The sequence below is a fragment of the Phyllostomus hastatus genome, unplaced genomic scaffold (genome assembly GCF_019186645.2).
Source record: "Phyllostomus hastatus isolate PE091 unplaced genomic scaffold, TTU_PhHast_1.1 phas_scaffold_585, whole genome shotgun sequence".
NCBI classification, from domain to species: Eukaryota; Metazoa; Chordata; class Mammalia; order Chiroptera; family Phyllostomidae; genus Phyllostomus; species Phyllostomus hastatus.
This window is the reverse complement of record NW_025334037.1, coordinates 1,207,938-1,229,497: the sequence shown is the minus strand read 5'-3', so window position 1 is coordinate 1,229,497 and position 21,560 is coordinate 1,207,938. Positions and strand designations below refer to the sequence as shown.

Here is a 21,560-nt window from a genome sequence, read left to right as displayed (position 1 = left end):
CAAATGCTCACTATACACGAAAGAAAGCAGAGAAAGTTATGTTAAACAAAATTGGTATAAAAGAACAAAAGAGCAAAAAATAGCATCAGAATGTTTTTTCTAGAATGATGACATTATTGATACTTTATAGTTCCTGTAAAATTTATATATCTGCAAAGAAATTAGGTAATAAAACATAAAGATGTGAAGTGCATTGCTTTGTAGACTAACATAATATCAGAAGTAGTGTGCCGTATTTCCACAGGCTTTGATACTGAGGGAATTGCTCAACACCTCACTAAAATCTGAACTAAGAAATAGCACTTTTTAAACTGTTGAAATAAACAATAAATACAAATGGCTGTTAAGGAACAATTGCATATACAAAGAGTCTTTAAATTTTTTTTTTATCCTATCTTGAGAACATGTTTTCATTGCCTTTAGAGAGAGAAAGAGAGAAGGGAGAGAGAGAAAAAAAACATCAATGCAAGAGAGAAGCATCAACTGGTTGCCTCCTGCATGCATCCAGAGGGGGGAGAGTAAGCACCCAGACTGGGAATTGAACCCAAAACCCTTCCACTAAGGGACGATGCTCCAACCGGGCCATACCTCAAGGGCTAAACAATCTTTTAATAAACCCCATCAGTTTCTCTTTCAAGTTTCTCTTTTAATTCAATGAAATACTACATTTCTTTAAACTCTGCCACCAAATATCAAGATACCTGCTATTTGCAGTAAACACATGAGGGCAAACTGATTTCCAGGAAGAAAATCACTGGAGGGCCATCCCAAGATACTTCTGCTATTCAGAATCTTTTAAACAATAATATTTACATACATTCAAGAAAATAATTCAGGAAACTTGCCTGCTTGTCTCACAGGTAAATCCAGTTGTTCCGACATAGTAATCTGAAGCAGTGTCGAAACAAAATTCAGAGACTTGTGTGCCTATAAACAAAAACATACATTTTAAATTTCAGCAAGTATATTCTCAGTACTTTATTCCACTGCTTGGCTGACACTAAAGCCTCTAAGTTGGTCCCAGCCTTATTTCCTGTCCCTCACCTACAATAACTCAAAAAAATTTAACATCCTAACTCCTACAACATTTTGGATGTTTGTATGTGCCTGCACTCTGCTGCACTTTCTGTTTACCCCAATTAGTATTCTTAACCTACACCAGCGGCAGCAGATCAAAAACAATATTCTCTGTGATACTTGTTTTTCCAATTCAGTAATAATTTCTCAATAGAAACATTAAATAGCTAGAAACAAACTAAATCAGTAAAAATTAACCTGGGGGTTTGCTTCAAAGGTGCTAATAATGTTTTATTTCTTAATATGGCTGTGTTAGATAAGTATGTTCAGTTTGTAAAAATTAATCAACTGTACCCTATGGCCACTTTTCTGTATGGATGTTTTATTTCAATAAAAAAATTAAAAATCAGTAACTTTGAACATTCAATAAAAGTAGGATATAAACTATATAATGATAATTTAATAAATACATTGATAAGCATGGTCAGTGCAACATACACAGAAAATAAAACACACCAAAAACGTTGAGTTATCTCTGGAGTGGTGGGATTACAGAGGAGTAATTCTTTTTTAAAAAAGAAATTATTTTATTGTTGCTCCACGGAATAATTCTTTATATACTTTCTATTTTCCAAAATTTATACTCTGAACCTGGGTCACTTTCATGAACACTACAAAAGGAACTTAACGATTCCTAAATTTGTCATATTTGCTTCTAACATTTTCATTTTTAAACATTTCATTTATTTATTTTTAGAGAGAGAAGGGAGGGAGAAAGAGCGGGAGAGAAACATTAATGCCACAAAGATTGGTTGCCTCATGCGTTCGACCCAAGAAGAGTGAACCTGCAACTCAGGCATGTACCTTGATCAGGAATCAAACCTGCAACCTTTTGCTTTTCAGAAGGATGCCTAACCAACTGAGCCACACCTGTCATAGCTGCTTCTAACATTTTTTAAGAGAACTGAACCTTCAAGTTAAATTCCCTTCTTATATGTTTTCTCAGTATCACTCCTCCCCCAATTTAACCACCACCTGTTATGCCATCTCCTCCTTCCAGCCCATGTTTTGGTCTTTTTCTGCACACATTTACATGAACAGTGGCTTTTTTTCAGTTTCCTCTTTACAGCCTCCCCCTTCCCACAAACACTGTTTAAACATTCTCCAAAACAAAAATTTCCCTTTGGATGTAAAACATTTCTTCCACATTAGACACTAGAGTGACACTTTATTCATTCAGTCACTCCTAAAATTATTCATATAGATGTTCTTGGTGCAAGACCCCATGCCAGGAGCTGTGAATACAGGGCTGAACAAAACAAATGAGGCTCCATGACCTTGTGGAAACTTAATAGTTTAATGAAGGAAACAAGGTATAATGAAGAAGTAAAGGATACAATGGAAGAATCAAAAGAATCTCCTAAAATTTAATATAATCTAGAATACCCCTAAAAGGAGAATCTCTTAAATTTAAGACCTGAATAGGAGTAATTAAGTGGATGAAGGGGAGATATTTACCCTTTCCAGTGCTCTAAATAGATCTGAACAGTTAACCACAGTTAGTTTCCTGAAACACCATTCCATCTACACAATTCATACCTCACTTTTCCTGGTCCTTTCTCAGGCTCCTTTGCTGGTTTCTCATCCTATTTTATCTATAAATGCTAGATAGAACCTGGTGCCAGGACTCAACTCATAGGGTGTCTTTTCCATTCCCCAGCTGATTTTATCCAACCCGTCTTTAAACAAAGAGTCAAATATATTCCAAATCATTCTAACAGATCTATTTAACATCTCTACCTTCATTACCCCAAACTCCTCACTTATGTTCAATGCATCTTTCTCCCTAAAAGCTGTAGCTCTATTTCCTTGCACCACTTTATCACTATCCTCACAAATATTCATGGCTGAAACCATGTTATTTTTAATACTTTCCTCTTCAGTACAAGCCCCGTCAATTTTATACCCAAAATGCTTATATAATATATCCACTTTCTCTATTCCCATCAACACCAGCTTAGTCCAGGCTTTACATCTACCTTTGCTAGCAATTAAACTTTACATGCCATGAGTGTAGGGACTATACTGTTTGTACACCCAGTTCCTCATATGATGCTTGGCATTTAAGATATTCAACAAAACAGAAAAGACAGTCAACAAATTTATTAAGTGAATAAGTGAATGAATCAACAACAACAAGAAATGTCTTGGAAGCAGTTATGATCACCCAGGACATTACAGAGTGAAAAGGGGTATTTATACTTAAGGAGTAGACAGATTAGCCCACAGAGGACACTACTATCCATACTATGACTATGGCACTTTTTTAAAAAAATTGACTTTAGAGAAACACTGATTTGTTGTTCTACTTATTTATGCATTCACTGATTGACTCTTGTATGTGCCCTGACCAGGAACGGAATCTGCAACATTGGTGTTTGAGACAACACTCTAACGAACTGAGCTACCTGGCCAGGGTGACTATAGCATTTTTAGGCACATTACACATTATAGAATATATCTTATCTCCCACACCAAATTACAAACTCCTAGAATGGACTGCTGGAAGCAGGTAGTCTTGGTTGTATATACAGGGTGGGGCAAACATAGGTTTACAGTTGTGAGTCTGCAAAACAGAGTTTATTCTTGTTACTTATTAATTTTAGTATTATTTGCCATTATGAACTGTAAACCTACATTTGCCCCACCCTATATAGGTGATGCTAATTTCTACATTTTTAACTCTTGAGAAAGTTGATTCAGCACATCTAAGTCTTAATTACAAAATTAGTATAATAAAATCTACTTCACAGGATGGCTGTAAGGAATAAATAACATGGAAAACATTTTAGCAAATATCAAGACATAATAAATGTTTCTATAATCATACATATTAGAATCTCATCATTTTCAGAGAGCATGTACTAAAACCAATAGGGCATAAACTAAATACTGCCAAATTAATCTTTGGTTCCTTAAGTCACCCATAAAGTACAGCATATGTGGTTTTGTGTATAAGAGAGGAACCTCCCCCAAAACAGAATTATCCTCTGGCAGGCGGGAGTTTTGTAATACAGGTGCCCCGCCCCCCAGGTGAGTGTTCTAGGAATCCATCTTTATCAGTGAACCAGCTGGCATTTTTGTGAGAGGCTGCATTTGGCTTCAGCGAATTTTTTGAAGACTCTTGCAACGCATTTGGCCATTTCACGAAGGGTGATTTAAAAGCGCACCTATCCACACCAAGCACACCTGCCCACATCACACTGAGTGTTCAGCAGTTTTTGATAAAAAAAACTGGCATGACCCCCATGCCCCACCCTCAATATGTACCAGCAACTGTTTCCCCAGATGAAAAAAAGTCCTCAAAGGGCAACATTTTGCCAATGTGGGGAGGGGGACAGCAGAAGCACTGAAAGGCATCAAAATCAACAAGTTAAAAAACTATTTTCAGCAGGGAAAAAAACATTGATAGGTGTATTGCATGCAATGGAGAATATTTTGAAGGTGACTGAATTTTAAACACATTAAGACTAAATACACAATATTTTATAAATAAATTCTGGTTGTTTGGGGTCCCCCCTTGCACACTTTCTTAAGATCGTAATACTGCAGTGTCTTCTTTCTTTCTGAGTTGAAAAAGACTGCTTTCTATGACTGGAACCCCAAATAAAGTCCTTGGTTTATGTTTAAACCAAGTCATGTTAAAACAACCACAACCACCATTTTTTATGACTGGATAGCTACATGTGACTTAAAAGTGAACATATGCCACTCACTGTATCTTCCTACAGTATAAGTACCCCATAAATGTAAGATTAACAAAGAACCTTTACCAATTTCTAACTTCTTAAGGTTTAAATACAAAAAGTTATACTGTGTCCTGGCCAGTGTGGCTCAGTTGGTTGGAGTTCTGTCCTGTACACCAAAAGGTTGTAGGTTTGACCCCTGGTCAAGGAACATACCTAGGTTTGGATTTGACCCCGGGTCAGGGCACATATGGAAGGCAACCAACTGATGTTTTTCTCTCACAATGATGCTTCTCTCTCTCAAATCAATAAACATTTTTAAATTAAAAAAAAAACAAAAACAAAAAAACTGTTAAGAGTAACTGAAGGAAACCAAGTTATCTGTTTTTATCATCTCAGTGGGGAAAACCCAACCATGACACCAAAAGCTCAAAGCCATAAGAATTTTGGTATCAAGTGGACTTTTATATGCTTCCCATCAGTATAAACAATATAAAAAAGAAAGGAAAACATATGCAACATCTGAGGAAGAGTTAATCACTCCAAAAAAAAAAAAAAAAAAGCAAACTGCAAATATGTACAACTAAATTACAAAAGAGTACAAGTGGACAGGATAGTCCTACCTCAAAACAATATATGCACTACATCAAAGTGCTGATGAGGATGTGGGGGAAAAAAATAGAACTTATACAGGGGTGGTAGATGTATAATATGGAACAACCATAAGGGAAAACTGGCAGTTTCTAACACGTACCTACTTTATAACCAAGCAATTTCACCCTTATATATCCAAGAGAAATTAAGTGTTTATGCTTACAATAATAACTGCCCAACAACAAGTGAATTTATTAACAAACTCTGGTACAATTCATACAATGAAATACTATATAATATCTTAAAAAAATAAAACCAACCTACAGAATCAAGCAATAAATACAGACCTCAAAAATATGTTGAGAAAGAAGCCAGACTACCTGGGTATGTACCATGTGACTCCATTTTAGGTGCATGAAGTTCAAGGACAGGCAAATCTAATCTATAGTTAACAAAAGTCATAATAATGCTAACCTAAAGGAGGAAAGGTATTGAGAAGGGTCTCAAGGAAAAGTTGGTTGTAGGCTAATGGAAATGTTACTTATACCTTGATGTGGATAGTGGTCATCTCGTAAAAGTAGTTAGCTCATATTTACTGAGCTATACATATTTTTCAGCTTTCTATTACATGTAAATCATCCCTCAATTAAAAAAAAAAAAAAAAAAGGACTACTTTTGCCTGGACATTCATGGCATTATTATTCATAATAGCCCAAAAGTGGAAACAACCCACATGTTCAACTGATGGATAAGCAAAATGTGGCATACCCTTACATACGGTGGAATATTATTCGGTAATAAAAATGAAGTGTTGACACATGCTACAACATGCACGAACCTTAAAACCATTATGCTATATGAAAGAAGCCAGTCACAAAAAACACCATATGAGTTCACTTATGTGAAATGTCCAGAATAGGCAATTCTATATTAGACAGAAAATAGCCTAGGTGAGGGGGTATTAGGGAAGATAGGAAATGACAGCAAATATATATGGGGGTCTTCTCTCTTTTTAAACTGATTTTTAGACAGAGGAAGGGAGAGGGAAGAGAGGGGGGAGGGGGAGAGAGAGAGAGAAAAAGAGGGAGGGACACCATTTGTTCTACTTACTTCTGCATTCATTGGTTGATTCTTGTATGTGTGCCCTGATCCAGGATGAACACTGCAGCCTTGGCATATTCAGGATGATACTTTAACCAACTGAGCTACCTGGCCAGGGAAGGGAGTCTCTTTTGGGGGTGATGAAAATACTCTAAAGTTTGTGGTGATGACTTGTAACTCTGAAATAATCCAAAAGCGCAACTTCGGTGTTACTCTCAGACAACTGAGCTAGACAGACTAAGGTTTAAGAACAAAAGTATACTTCCATCAATGAGACTAGCACAAGGAAACAAACTCAACCTGGGACATATATCTACTTGTGCCATACAAATTTCCATCCTGCTGAAATCCCTAATGTAGGAAACCTTGTGTTCACCCAAATAAGATAACAAATGAATTTAAAGTAACACTAAATATCAAACACCAGATTCTCAAGAAAATTGAGACAGAAAGTGGATTACCAATTGGGGCTGGGACAGAGGATTAACTATAAACTGGAAGGAGTAATTACTGGGTTCATAAAAATGTTCCAAAACTGAACTGTGGTGATGGTTGTACCACTAGATAAATCTACTAAAATCACTGATTTTCACTTAAAACAAGTGAATTTTACGCAATGTTAAATTAGACCTTAATAAAATTTAAAAATAAAAAAAAGAAGACCATTATAAAACACAGATCAAGTAAAAACATATATATTAAATGTTCAAATTAGGACTAACCATTCTCCTACTCATTGGCTGATCAACAAATTTTTGGAATTCTTGGGTACACCAAACTATCACATATTTAAAAGAATCTCTACCACATATTAACTATTATTATATTTATTATCACATATTAAACAATCTTTATAGTTTTATGGTAATTTAAAAATAAACAAGTAAAAATATCACTAGCATCAATCTTTAATGCAAAAACCCTTTAAAACTTGAGTAATTATAGTATCATTCCCAACAGTTTGGCAAACACTGATATAGTCCTCAGAGGATGCTACAATAAATATTTAATGAGTCAAAGTATGAATGTAACTTCTGAATACTGGCACTAATTACAGGACCCAGAACTATAGCAACAAATGGATCAGGTCATTATACATCATTAAATAGAGCTAAAGCCACCAATACTCAAGTTAAGGGCTGCTAAGCATAACACAAAAACCTTTCTAGACAATTTCTTACCTTGTCATTATTTGTCATCAACCCAGATAATCCAATAATTACCTTCAACACATCTAATTAAAATTCTCAAGGGCCCCAACTCCATCTCCATCTCTTTTAACTCCACTCCACTTACTAGTACTTACAACATGCCAGACACTACAGAGATAAAACATGACTATAAAGATAGGTTGGGAAATAAATTCTAATTGGACTACCAGGTAAAATTTTGAGTTAGACCCTAAAGGACTTAAACCCACAGAAAGGAGGAGGATTCTTAAAAGAAAAAGAAGGTATGGGTTGTGCTAAAGAAATTATTAGAATGAAAATAGTGAAAGACAAATGAATAGGCAAATTGTGACCACATCAACATCTCTAGTAAATGTGAACTTTTTTTGGAAAGTTTTTACATGGTAATATCTGTGCTGCAGGAAGATAAGGTCTTAAAGCAGTATAAAGAATGTAATTCTAGGATACATGTCTATAAAACATTACAGGTAGGAATCTATTATTACAATATAGGTAATAATAGACCTGTAAAACTTATACTCTATAGGCAGCTTCCCTTACTCCGCCAAATAAAGTCTAACTTTACAAAGAAAAAATACATGAAAAACAAAATCTATCCACATAAACACTCCCCTGACCCTACAACCCCTTTAACCTATAATCTTTTCCTCACTCCCTTGCTAGCATTTCCACTCAGGTAACCCTGTAACCTGAAATTGCTTTCTCCAAGTTTACCAATATTTTAAAAGCTTTCCCCCCCAAAAGTCATTTTACTTTAACCTCCCCTCACTTACAAATGTCAACAACCCTTTTTCTCCCTAATAGCTTTTTACTTAATACCAAAATGATTCATGTTTACTGGTAGAAAATTTACAAAATGTATTTAAGGAAAAAGGAAACTACCATATTTTGCTGTGTATAATGCACTGTGAATAGTACACACCAACATTTTTGGCCTAAACTTTTAGGAAAAAAATATTTTGTTTAATTAGTTAATGCAATTATTTATTTATTTATTTATTTATATTTAGATACTTGTCTTTTATATTATAAACAAATTTCAGCATTTATTTTTTAACATATTATGGGTATAAGAAATTTTACAAAACAAATAATTACAAAACACAAGAGCAGACACAAGGTATTTCAGGTACTACTCATACATAATGCACATCCTTATTTTTCCCTCAAAAATTTAGGCAAAAAAGTGCTTATTATACATGGCAAAATAGAGTAAAATGCCCACAACCAACCTTCTTACTTTAAATTCCTTTCATTGGCTTTCTTCTATTTTCATGCACAATTCTCCACTCTCCTTTTTCCTATATTTCTCAAAGTCTCTATCATGGGCATGGCCCAAAGTGTAGCCCTTCAGTCATCCACCACACACCTCTGGATTATACTCACTCTCAATTTGCCTTCAGGAAAAAAATTACTTTTCCACTGATGCTTTTGTCTTCAACTTCAATTCCACATTCCTAATTGCCAGCTAGACATTTTCTCCTGGATGATTACCAGCACATCAAACCAGACTTAAAAACTTAAGTCATATTTTCTCCCATATCAGTTTCCCATCCAGGTCCACATATTCCAAGAGTAAGAAACCTCTTACACTTGAAGACATTACTGCACTTAAAGAGGTTACTTTTTATTTCTCTCCACTGGAAAGCAATCAGTTAGCTACTATAATTCCTTCAATTTGCTACTATACTTTAACACCATTAACAAGGAAGAGAGGCTTAAGGGCACTGTAACATCAGAGTTTACATAAAATGAATACAACCAGATAATTTCAAGAGCCCAGGAATTTCTAACCTTTCCTCTTTACTAAAGAATTTGATAAGCCCTGGCTGGCGTAGCTCAGTGGATTGAGCGCGGGCTGGGAACCAAAGTGTCCCAGGTTCGATTCCCAGCCAGGGTACATTCCTGGGTTGCAGGCCATAACCCCCAGCAACCGCACACTGATCGATCTCTCTCTCTCTCTTTCTCTCTCCCACTCCCTCCCTTCCCTCCCTAAAAAAAAATAAATAAATAAAATATTAAAAAAAAAAAAAAGAATTTGATAAAGGCAAACACTTCATTTCACCCACGTGCAATATGAGGTATAGTGAGGTTAGCTCATCATAGTGATAGAATTAAGCAATGAGGCTGTTCACTGTGTCCTCTTGCCTTTCATTAAATATGAGTAATACCAGAGTGGTATAAAACTTTTAAATTATAATTTAGTTAGATCAACAGAAAATCCCACTTTAAATCAAACTCATCATTAATGTGCCACTGACAGGAACAAATAAATAAAATGATACGTATACATCTAATCACCTGAAAAACAAATTTGTTTTCTTACAAATATTAATATAGTGCTATCTTTCTTTCAGATCTTTAACATGCTATGTCACTGAATAACCTTCTGTCTAACAGCCAAAGTATCCAGGAACTTTTCCTCTCCCCAATTCAAATCCAAATCTACTTAGCTATATATATTTTTTTAAAATTCTCAACCAAGGATTTTTCTTTGTTATTGATTTTAGAGAAAGGAAAAAAAAACCTATGTGAGAGAAAAATATTGATTGTGCCTCCTGCACACACTCCAGCCAGGGATCCAACCACAACCTAGGTATGTGCCCTGACTGGGAATGAACCCCCAACCTTTTGATGTATAGGAACAACGCTTCAACCAACCGAGTGACCCAGCCAGGGCAAAACTCATTACATTTTTGGTAGGGCAGCAATATTCTTAATTAAAGAATGTTATCTGCTCAGACTTATATACTGTCTACATATAGTCTCATAAATATTTTGCTAATCTCTAGACATGACAAGCTGTCCTTTAAACCTGCTGTCATTTTGCACTTTTCCAGACCTAAGATCTCCATTAATTAAACACTATGTAAGTCCTTTAACAAAACTAAATTAACCATTTATAAGTAAAATATATAATTTACAGTAGTAACACTAACCTCTGTGAAGATCCCTTAAGTGACTCTGGATAGTTTATGAACATAAATAAAATACCAATAAACTACTGAAAGCTAAGTCCACTTATTTGTTCACATAAAGAATGTGAGAAAGCAGCATTTCTGCCCCCATAACCATTTTTAGCACATTAGGCTTAGGAACTGTGGGTTTAAAAGGCTCCTAGGTAAGCCTCCTAATTCCACATAGGGCATTTTTCCTGGCTCCAAGTATAAGAAAAAGAATATTGATGCTGAGATCATATCTGCCTTAACCAAAGTCAGATTTAACAGTTTCCTCAACTAAAACTTACTGTTAGCTCTATTATAAACCTGGCCACATGTAGTATGAGGGCTGTGTTGACTATGGAGCTCCAGAAAGGCAGAAATCATGAATTTCTTTTTATCTACAACTTTAGCTCAGTGCTTAGTAGAAAGATATTACTATACATGAACCAGACTGGAAACTGTCATTCAGAATACTTCAAAAAAAAAAAAAAAAATGTTCCCTAACATTACATTTAAAACTTCAGTTCCAATGCGAGCTACATGACAACCAGGACTTTGTCTCATATACAATATTGGATCCCCAGAATCACAAATAGTATTGAATACATGATAGGCACTCAAATATTTTTTAAACAAAAACATTATTTGTGTTGAGTATCCATTCTCAGCTAATACTCCATGACTTGAAAATATATATATTGATCTAGCCATTGCTGCTGTGGGTCAGTGGACTGAGTGCCAGCCTGAGAACAGAAAGGTTGCCAGTTCGATTCCCAGTCAGGGAACATGCCTGGGTTGCCAGCCAGGTCCCCAGTACGGGACACACCAGAGGCAACCACACGATGGTGTTTCTCTCTCTCTCTTTCTCCCTCCCTTCCGCTCTCTCTAAAAATAAAAAATAACAATAAATAAAATCTTTTAAAAATAAAATAAAGTAAAATAAATATATATTGACCCAAAGATTTAATTCTAACTGGAAATAATTTTTTAAAAAAATCAATGACCTTTTAGAGTAGAAGGGACAACAATCACCTAGTTCAAATAAAATTAAAATAAAATGTAAGGAAGAATGTACAAGATTAGGTGTTTAAAAAAAAAAAGGATGTGTTTGAAGTTTACACATTACCACAGGAGGTCAGAGTGGGAAAAGACAGCATTTAAGATGGGATTCATGAGATTTATGGACAAGAAAAATTTTAGTTTTAGAGCTTAAAAGGAGAGGTGAGCAGCATGAATGAAGGTCTGTATATAGAAAGGCTTTTACTTAAGAACACTAGCAGTTAAAGCAGGAAGAGATCAATCAGAGACTGTTGTCTATTAAAATAATATGCCAAAATTCAGAGATGTTTTACAATATCTATCTCATAAATGAAGAAACAAGTATTTCTGAGTGTATGTGTGTATGTGTACATAAAGGAAAGGAGAGCCTTTGTATCCTCCAGAGCACATGGTCTCAGGAACATAATAAACAATGCTGAATGAATGAATATAGAATGTCACATTTTAAACTAACCTAAATAAAACAAAATTTTAAAAACTGCACTTCTAGATATACAGAAATCAATTAATCTCATAGAATTTAAATGACAAGTAACAGATCCCTGCAACAAAAATCTACTTTACAGATTCAAAGATGGGTACTCTTAACATTTTGACTATTACTAAAGTTCTTATTTCTTTTGCATTTAGCTAATATTATTGAGAGCCTATAATGTGCCAGGCACTGTGCTTATAATTGTGCCAATTTTCATGTTACAGTAATACTATCTACTTAAATGATTTCAGTGTCCAAAAAATATGTACTTGTGTTGTTTTGTCATTAGTGCTGATCATTTTTCTGATCATGTTCCACTGAGATGTACAACTACTTAGTTAATAGAGTAAGACAGGAAATAAAATGTATAGCATGTTGGATTGGTTAATCAACTGGCAGTTCAAATAGTCTGAAGAACTTAGTAGGTGCCAACACTTTCTGAAATTTTTTACATGCCATCCATCTCATTCAATCCACATAGCACAATGACATACATACTATAACTACTTTCATTTTATACATGGGGGAAAAATACTTAGAGGTTAAATAACTTTCCTAAGATCCCCCAGCTAGCAACAATTCTTCAGTTTAGGGTTGTTTTTTTTTTTTTTCAAAGTAAAGTGGTTTTCAATTTTACTTCCAATAATACTTTTACTTTTTAATGGTCTTCTCTAGTCTTTAATGTAAGTTTGTTAAAATTAGAATAGGGGTTCAAAAAAATTTCATAACACACTACAGAGTAAGTCAGTGGGGAATACTAAGTATCTTGAAAATATCTGTCAAAAAAAGTCCTTACTGTGGCCTTTAACAGTCTAATGACTTTCTTAATTTTATCTATATGTAATATAAAAAAAATATATATATAAGTACCTCAAATCCTTGAGATAGGGGTGGTATAACATATTAAAGTCTATGTTGTTATCTATTATATCAAGAAGTCAGTAAAGTCAGTCACTGACAAATCAAGAATTGCAGTAATAAAAGACAAAAATTCCTTACCTCCCCAAACTCCAAAATTATATAGGGAGAATAAGTAAAATATCTATGATAAATCAGTGTGTCAGAGAAAAACAAACAGGTGAAGGGAGATAAGGAGTGTGAAGTCTGGGTACTCATTAGTGACAAGGAGACAGTTGAATGGTAATAAAGAGAAGTGAAAGAACAAGTCTAGGAGATAAATGAGTAATAGAGGCTCCAAGGAGATGGAATAGTGAAGTGCAATCACTTCAAGGCAGGGCATTATTTTAAAAAACCTATTTGCACTATAATACTCTGAAAATATTTATAATTTTATAGTTAGCCAAAGAGATTCATTCAAATGTCATTTTTTCTTTTAACTAAATGAATCAAAATATAGTTTTAGTTGAGACCTTATAGAATGATTGGTTCATCCTATCTTAGCCAAGCAAGAAGAGCCTGACAGAAATCAAATATAACTTCCTCATTCTCACTAGTCAAGCTTCTTCAAGATTTATCTGGGATCTATCTCCTAAATCGAGGTTCTGCCACAGAAAATTAAGCAGAAGTATGCAAATGGAATCACTTCATTAAAAGGAAGATTAGGGCCCTGGCTGGGTCGTTCAGTGGGTAGAGTATTTCCCCCATTCACGAAGGTTGTGGATTCCATCCCCTGTCAGGGCACATACAACAATGAACCAATGGCCCTGGCTGCTGGGGTGCAGTGGATTGAGTACCAGCCTGTGAACCAAAGGGTCCCAGGTTGGATTCCCAGTCATGGCACATGCCTGGGTTGTGGTCCAGGGGGGTATGCAAGAGGCAACCACACATTGATATTTCTCTCCCTCCCTTCCCCTCTGTCTAAAAATAAATAAATAAAATCTTTAAAAAAAAATGAACTGATGAATGCGTACATATGTGGAACAACAACAACAACAACAAGAACAACAACAAAAATCAATGTTTCTATCTCTTTCTAAAATCAATTAATAAAATTTTAAAATAAAACTGAAGATCAGCCCTGGCTGGCGTAGCTCAGTGGACTGAGCGCAGGCTGCAAACCAGGCATCACAGGTTCGATTCCCAGTCAGGGCACATGCCTAGGCTGCAGGCCATGGCCCCCAGCAACCGCACATTGATGTTTCTTTCTCTCTCTCTCTCCTCCATCCCTCCCTCTCTCTCCCCTCTCTAAAAATAAATAAAATCTTAAAAAAAAACACTGAAGATCAAAGACAAGAATAGATATTCTAGAGAAGTTATCTTAGAAAATTACTAAAAAATAACAGGTGTAATAACTGAAAGAAATTTACGAAATATAAATAGCTAACAATCACAGAAACACAAGCCAGACACCAAATTTCCTTTGAGAGGATAAGCAGAGTTTGCTGTTCCACAGTATTCCAAAACTCTAACATCAGCTTAGCACTTAAGTAAAAAATGCTTCGAATAGTATTTTGAATATTTATCTTCCAAAGTCACTGTGAAATATTTATCCCAGGTCTCTTTTACAAGATGTTAGTGCACAGAACTAGACATTCAATACCTACTTGAGGAGTAAGTACATTTCAAAATTGCAGGAAGTATTATTTACCCAACTTTTCTTTTTAAGATTTTATTTATTTATTTTTAGAGAGGGGGGAGGAAGGGAGAAAGAGAGGGAAAGAAACATCAATGTGTGGTTGCTTCTAACATGCCCCCTACTGGGGATCTGGCTTACAACCCAGGCATGTGCCTTGAACGGGAACCGAACTGACCACCTTTTGGTTAAGAGGCCGGCACTCAATCCACTGAACCACACCAGCCAGGGCTATTTATACAATTTTTCTACAAGGGAAGCAACTCTTTCTTTTAAATAATAATTTTAAAAATAGTAATTATATGCAAGTATGTTTAGTTAAAATAATGTGTTATTAGAGCAAGGCCATGGCAGAAATAACTATGACTAAACTTTTAGAATGTGTAGGCTTACATCTGCATTAATATTTCACTAACAAAATAATGTTCATTTTAACCTATCACAAAACAAATCAAAACAAAGTGACCTGTAACTCCATAGTTTAGTAATGGTTCAAACTGGTAAATTGTTTCAACTCATTATTCTCCTAAGGCAACTGTGAGCCTAAGAATTTGAACATCACTTTCGGTATGATCTAATGGTAGTTTCACTTACATGTAAAATAGACTTAATTTTTTAAAAAATAATTTTACACTTAACTTGTCTTAACTCTGTGGGTGGTATTCTTAAAATATAAGCTCCTTAGAGGCAGGGATATCTAAAACTCCATTGTATATGAAGATGTTCAATTAGGAATACCTCTGCAGCTTCTATTAAGTGAAGGTTTTCGTGTTTATTTTTCTTCTTCTGTTAAGTCAATGTCTTTCAGTAATTTGTCTACCAACTAAGAAGCGTAAAAATAATTCGACTTCTTTACAAAGGGACTTCTTTTACTCAGTTTAATTTACACTGAACCTCACTAAAGCTGGCAAATCGGTAACACCAAAAGACAATTAGGTGGCACAGGAAGTTACAGACGTCTTTTTAAGAAGCTTTTAAAATACTAAAATATAAAAAATGAAGAATGAAATTAAAGACAGTACAATAAAATATCCACATAACAAGTCTGTTTTCCAAGGAATGGTCCCCCAAAATATATGGGGGGGGGGAAGAAACCCCCTCGGCGAGTTGACAGGAAGTTTGGCACGTTTCAAGGCACTCTCCCTGTGGCCTAATTTTATGAATGGGAAAAACTCTGCATCAAAAGGTTAAGCAACTTGCCCAAGGTCAGTCAGGGAATTAGCGTCGCAGGTGTACCTAGAAGGGTGCACTTCACCTCACTCCAATACTTTGTCCTGCTCCCCTGCGTCTGAGGTAGAGTGAATGACACTCCCGCACGATCCTCAATTTGACAAAGAGGCGGGTGAAAGCTTTCCCTGGCAGGTCAGCCGGAGGAAAGTTGTACAGGTCACGGATCAGCCCAATGAAGTGGCAAGCTGACAAGCGCAGCTCCCAAAGGTACAGCCCCGCTTTTCCCAGAGCCCCTCCAAACCCTGCGCTAGCAAGACTGCCCCCGGAAATGTCGGAAAAAACCTCCCATTGAGTTTCGCCCCCTCCTGGGCGCGAGGAGCAAGCGGGCAATGAGCCAGAGGACGGACGGCCACCCGACCAGCCATGTGTCCAGCCCGTCACGCCCGCCTCGCCTGAGCCGGTTCCTCGTGCCTCGACCGCAGCCAGAGGCCCAGCTCAGGATCCGACGCAAAGGCTGTCTGGGCCACCGTCACCACCACGGTAGCACCCTGAGGCACCCTGGCGTGGCACTCGCGGTCAGGTCCCCGCCCCACCTCTCCAGTTGGGGCCCTCAGCGACGCCGTCCCCGTGTCCGGCCAGGCCCAGAGGGCTCGGCCTGCCACAGTGCGCCCGCCCGCCCGCCCGCCCGCCGCTGCCAGCCCGGCGTTCTTACTTCATTGAGCTGGCGCTCCGCGGCCTCACGCAGGGCTGGGTCCATGGTGCCCCGAAGGGCCTCGATAATGGTGTTGGGGTCCATCGTAGCGCGGACTCGCTAAAACCCAAGGCTCGGGTGCTTCGGAGCCAGAAACAGCGCCGCTCACTGCGCACATGGACTCGCCGCGCTCCGCAGCGGCAACCGGCGCGAAAGGAAAGGGAGCGCCAAAGGCCCGGATAGAACCTCTTCCCCTCAGCGTGGAGGCGGGAGATGCTCTGGGAACTTCCTGTCGGCGCGCCGCGGAGCACCTTGGGATGTGTAGTCTGCACTTGCAATCCACGGCCCACGTGGTTCTGAGCTGTCTCATACAAAGTCTTGCTATTCAAAAACGAAAAAAGGCTGCACACATAGAAAGTTAAAGCAATCAGTTAAAAATATTTCACATAATAATATGTTTATGGTGACTATAAGGTGAATCTGATGCGGTCTATTGGTAGCAGCTGTGTATTGAAGGAAAAGCTTTTCAAAAGCAATTTGAGATGGTATTTCTATATGCTATAAATATGTTTTTAATCTTTGACCCAAGTAAATCCCACTTGGGACTATCCTGAGGAAAAAACATAAAAGATTACATGAGCTTTATGTGCGAAAGGTATTTATCACATTATCGGTACATATTTATTATAATCACCAAATACTAAAATTATGGCTTTTTATTGAATATCCAAACATTGGCAGAGACTTCATGTAAATCACATCTAAATGTGGAATAAAAGCATAATCCCTATAAAAACCCACGTTCTCTAAAACAGTTAATGGAACAATTTCAGAAAGGTTAAATAACTTTCCCAAGGCACTTAAATAGTAAGAACTTCACCTAGGATGTTTCTGTTTTCAAAGTTTTCATTCCACTGAATTACTCTGACTCTCAAGAGAAATGTCAAACAACATAGGAATGGTGAGGCAAATTACATGATCAAGTCAATTAAATATTTCACAGTATATAATATGTCAACATAATTATACATTTATTATTAATATATAAAGTATGTGTTGTTTTTAATATATACATATTTTATATTATTTTAATATAAAATCACAAATATTAAACTCCTTGTAACAACACAAAAACATTTATGTAAGGATACAGCTTTGAAACATGGACAAAGACTGGGAAACCAGGTTGACAAATGAAAGTAATTGGTGCACTTTCTTTTTCAAATTATAAGAGAAAGTTTATTTAGAAAGTTAGAGATAGTAGAAGTGAGCTAGCTGGGCTGTGTAGGCTCCAAAACAAGTTACAGAAACAAAAGAAGGGTCCTTGGAACTTAGAAAAGGCAAAGGCAAAGGTGACGTGCCTTGAGGGGAAGAAGAATAGGTGCGGGTGTGCTCCATAATGGGAAAGGGCCCCAGTAAATGATTTGCTATTGCAGAATGGTGAGATTTTGAATAATTTCCTTTCATATCTGCTATTATTGTTATGTAAACATAGTGTTAAACAGAAAACCAGAGGTCAAGAATGACATCACAAAAGCCCGTGATAAAAACCCAGGTTTAATACCTGATCTAATTGTTGTTTCAGCCTTTCCCAGAAACATAATCAATCAGTCTGGATTTTCTTGCAAGGTAATCTGACTGATGAGACCCCTTGCATTCCCCTTAGGGAAGGTTTTCTTACCTGAAACACTCTACTCGTAGTTTTTAGTCCCACTCTCTTCCTGTCTGTAAAAACCTTGCGTTTTTCAGAACTCATCTGTGCCTTTCTAATTGTTCTATGGGATGCTGCCTGACTCATGATTGCTTAAGTAAATCCAATTAGATCTTCAAATTTACTCTGTTAATTTTTGTTTTTTAACAATAGATACATAAGTCAGCTCTCTTTGGAGCATTCCCATACCTAACTTCCCTCTCCTGCCTACATCTTTATTTTTCTCTCCTAAATCTAAGGGTCCCCACAAGACCTGCAACCAGGAGAACAGCAGGAAGTAACAACTCATCCCAAGCTAACCCCCTTACCTGTTTCAAAGGCTCTTTTTCTCTGACTTTCCAGTGAGCTAAAAGCAGCCCCACCTTAGCTCACTTCTGTTGTTGTGACTTTTACTTCTCAGTGAATTCACGCAGCACAGCATGGCTCACTTCTTTCCTACAACGTTTTTAGAGCAAAAGGAGCCCCACCTAGGCTCTCTCCTCTTGCTTCCTCACCCTAAGCCTTCCCTTGTTTCATTGTCTCCAGGTTTGTTTGTTTGTTTGTTTGTTTTTTAATTTATCTATTTGAGAGAGGGGGGAAGTGGTCAGGGGGGTGGGGAGAGAGAGAAACACTGATTTGTTGTTCCACTTATTTATGCATTCATTGGTTGATTTTTGTAGGTGCCCTGATGGGGGATCACACCCTCAACCTTGGCATATCGGGAAGACTAACCAACTTAGCTGTCTAGCCAGAGCTCACTGTCCCCACCTTTTTTTTTTTAAGATTTTATTTATTCTTTCTTTCTAGAGAGAGGGGAAGAAAGGGAGAAAGAGAGGGAGGAAAACATCGATGTGCGAGAGACACTTCAATGGGCTGCCACTTATACCCCCAGCTGGGGACCTGGCCCACAACCCAGGCATGTGCTCTGACTGGGAATCAAACCAATGACCTTTTGGTTCTCAGGCGGGCACTCAATCCACTGAGCCACACCAGCCAGGGCCTACTGTCCCCACCTTTAATAAATGTACTCTCAAAATAAAAAATAGTAGTGACTGTTAAAAAATAGACACCTAAAATGAATCATAAGCCTTTAAATGCCATTTGTTAAAAGATTACTTATTGATTTTAGTTTTTCCTAGAGTAGTGGTGCTTTGTAGTATTATTAGTTTCTTATATGCCAGCCATTGTGCTTGAAAGTGAGATATAATTAACCCTCATTTACAAATGAAGAACCCAAGGCTCAAATAGGCTACTTAAATTGTGAAAGGTCATAAAGATAACATGGTTAATTTTATCATTGTACTGAAACAATCTGTTTAAGAAATTTCTCATTCCTCAAATATGAGGGCCTTGAAAATAAGGAGTGTGTTTTATTCCCTTTCATATCCTCAACTCCTAACACAGAGCTTGAATATCTACCAGGAATTCAATAAATATTTAGTGAATAAATGAAGAAAGGGATGAATGAAGCAGCAACAATGTGGTGGCTGAGCCAGAACTGAAACCTCAGTCTTCATGATTCCAAAGTCTGTCTTTTTTGCACTACTATATACCTATTTTAGATTCTAGAGTTGACTTGTACATCATGGAATTGTGACAATTACAGCACAACACAATGTATGTAAAAGCACCTGACACATAGAAGGTGATCCAAAAATTTTAATTCCTCCTCTCCCTGAGTACTGGAAATTGAGAGTTAGCAAGTTTTGCTGCTGTTGGAGTGGGGCCCGTGTCTCATGCTCCAGAGAAAATGGAGCTCATAGGGTTCTGGAACTTATCTAGGGAGCCAGAGTTCCTTTATCTACCTAAGGAGCTTGGCTCCAGGACCCTTCAGGAGCTTACCTGGCAGCGTGATTAGCACACCAACTTATTTGTAGGTTTATTTTTATTTTGTCAAGATTGTGACACAGAGAATGTGACTTACATGACTCAAAATTTGGATGGAAGCTTCTCAAGGACAGGAACTATGACTATTTCTTTGTGGCAGACAGAAATGAGTATGTGGTCAATAAATAATATGAAGATTAATGGAAAAAGCACTAAATTGGGCTAATATAAACATAGTTAACCTTATCTCATCCCTCAATCCCATTTCCCAGTGCCACAGCCAACACAGGTATTTACACCTCACTGGACAAGTCTGAGAAATTCAGAAAAGTAGAAACTACAGGCTTTCAGAGCTGATTTTGAGCTGGGATATGACTAGACAAAAATTAAAAAGAGGTAAAGATAAATGCAGAGATGATGTGGTTAACTGATCTCATAAGGGGTGGTTCTGTTGTTCAAACAGAAAAAAATATCTCTGTCTATATGCAAGAGAGAGAAAATGGGGGTTCAGGATGTGACCATAATAAATATGAGAATGGACAGATTTAATCTTCTCTTTACAGCCCTCCATTGGAGGCTTTTGTGGGTGAACATTAATGACAAGGCCCTTCATGTTAAGTACCTAGCACCTGAAGGCATCTTAAGGCCCAGAGAGATCTGTCTGAGGTGACTGGATTTTGTCAAGACCTCACATCCAATACTTTTTATGTTAGGTCTACTTCAGATAGTCAGAACATTTTAGACAAAATTTTTCATGAAATTTAGTTTTTTTCAATGAAGGCAGTTGTTATATTTGTAACTAAGTGGAATTCTTACTCTAAAAGTAAGAATGGTAAGATTTTTACTCTGAACAATTTAAACTGTGAGGAACAAAAGAAAGGCATAGTTCCTGGCTGGCATGGCTCAGCGGATTGAGTGCTGGCCTGCAGGCCAAAAGGTTGCTGGTTCTATTCCTGGTCAGGGCACATGCCCAGGTTGCAGGCCAGGTCCCCAGTTGGGGGTGTGTGAGAGGCAAATGATGTATCTCTTGCACATTGATACTCCCTCTTTTCCCCTCCCTTACCCTCTCTCTAAAAATAAATAAAATCTTTAAAAAAAGAAAAAGAAAGATATAGAAGCTAAGAAAAGACCTATTATGTTCTGAGGCATGTGCCAACTGTGTTGCCTTGGGTAAGACTTTTATATCACTGGGCATCATTTTTTGTTTCCATCTGTAAAATGAACAAATAACCCTTTCCTGGGTTCCCAAAATTATTTAAGACTCAAATGAGGTTGGAAAGTGCTTTATAATTATTAAATTCAGTGCAAAAGTAAATTGTTATTCGTATTAAGGAAAGGGATGAGGAGAAAAGAAGGTAAGAGGGCAAGGCAGGAGAGGTAAAGAAAGAGAAGAAATGGGGAGAGCACCTTTCCCAGTAGCTTTGAGTCTGCATGTTTAGCAACTTGGTTCATATGTGTTAAAGCTTAGTATATATGCAAGAAAAGGTGAAAGACAAACTTGTACTGAAATTGTCACATTAAGATC

At 37.0% G+C, this 21,560-nt stretch overlaps 1 protein-coding gene across 2 annotated transcripts in view; it reads right to left on the bottom strand.

Annotated features, from left to right (window-relative positions):
• IPO7 (importin 7) overlaps positions 1-16,771 on the bottom strand; it is a 67,414-nt gene extending 50,643 nt beyond the window's left edge. Inside the window, exons 1-2 of one of the 2 annotated variants that reach the window (XM_045825361.1) lie at positions 16,540-16,771; positions 846-927 (exon numbers count right to left, since the gene is read on the bottom strand). In XM_045825361.1, coding sequence (XP_045681317.1) covers positions 846-927; positions 16,540-16,623 — 166 coding nt within the window. In that variant the 5' untranslated portion in view covers positions 16,624-16,771. The remainder of the gene's footprint in view (positions 1-845; positions 928-16,539) is intronic. The other variant, XM_045825363.1, reaches the window with a different exon arrangement.
• Positions 16,772-21,560: the final 4,789 nt, after the last annotated feature.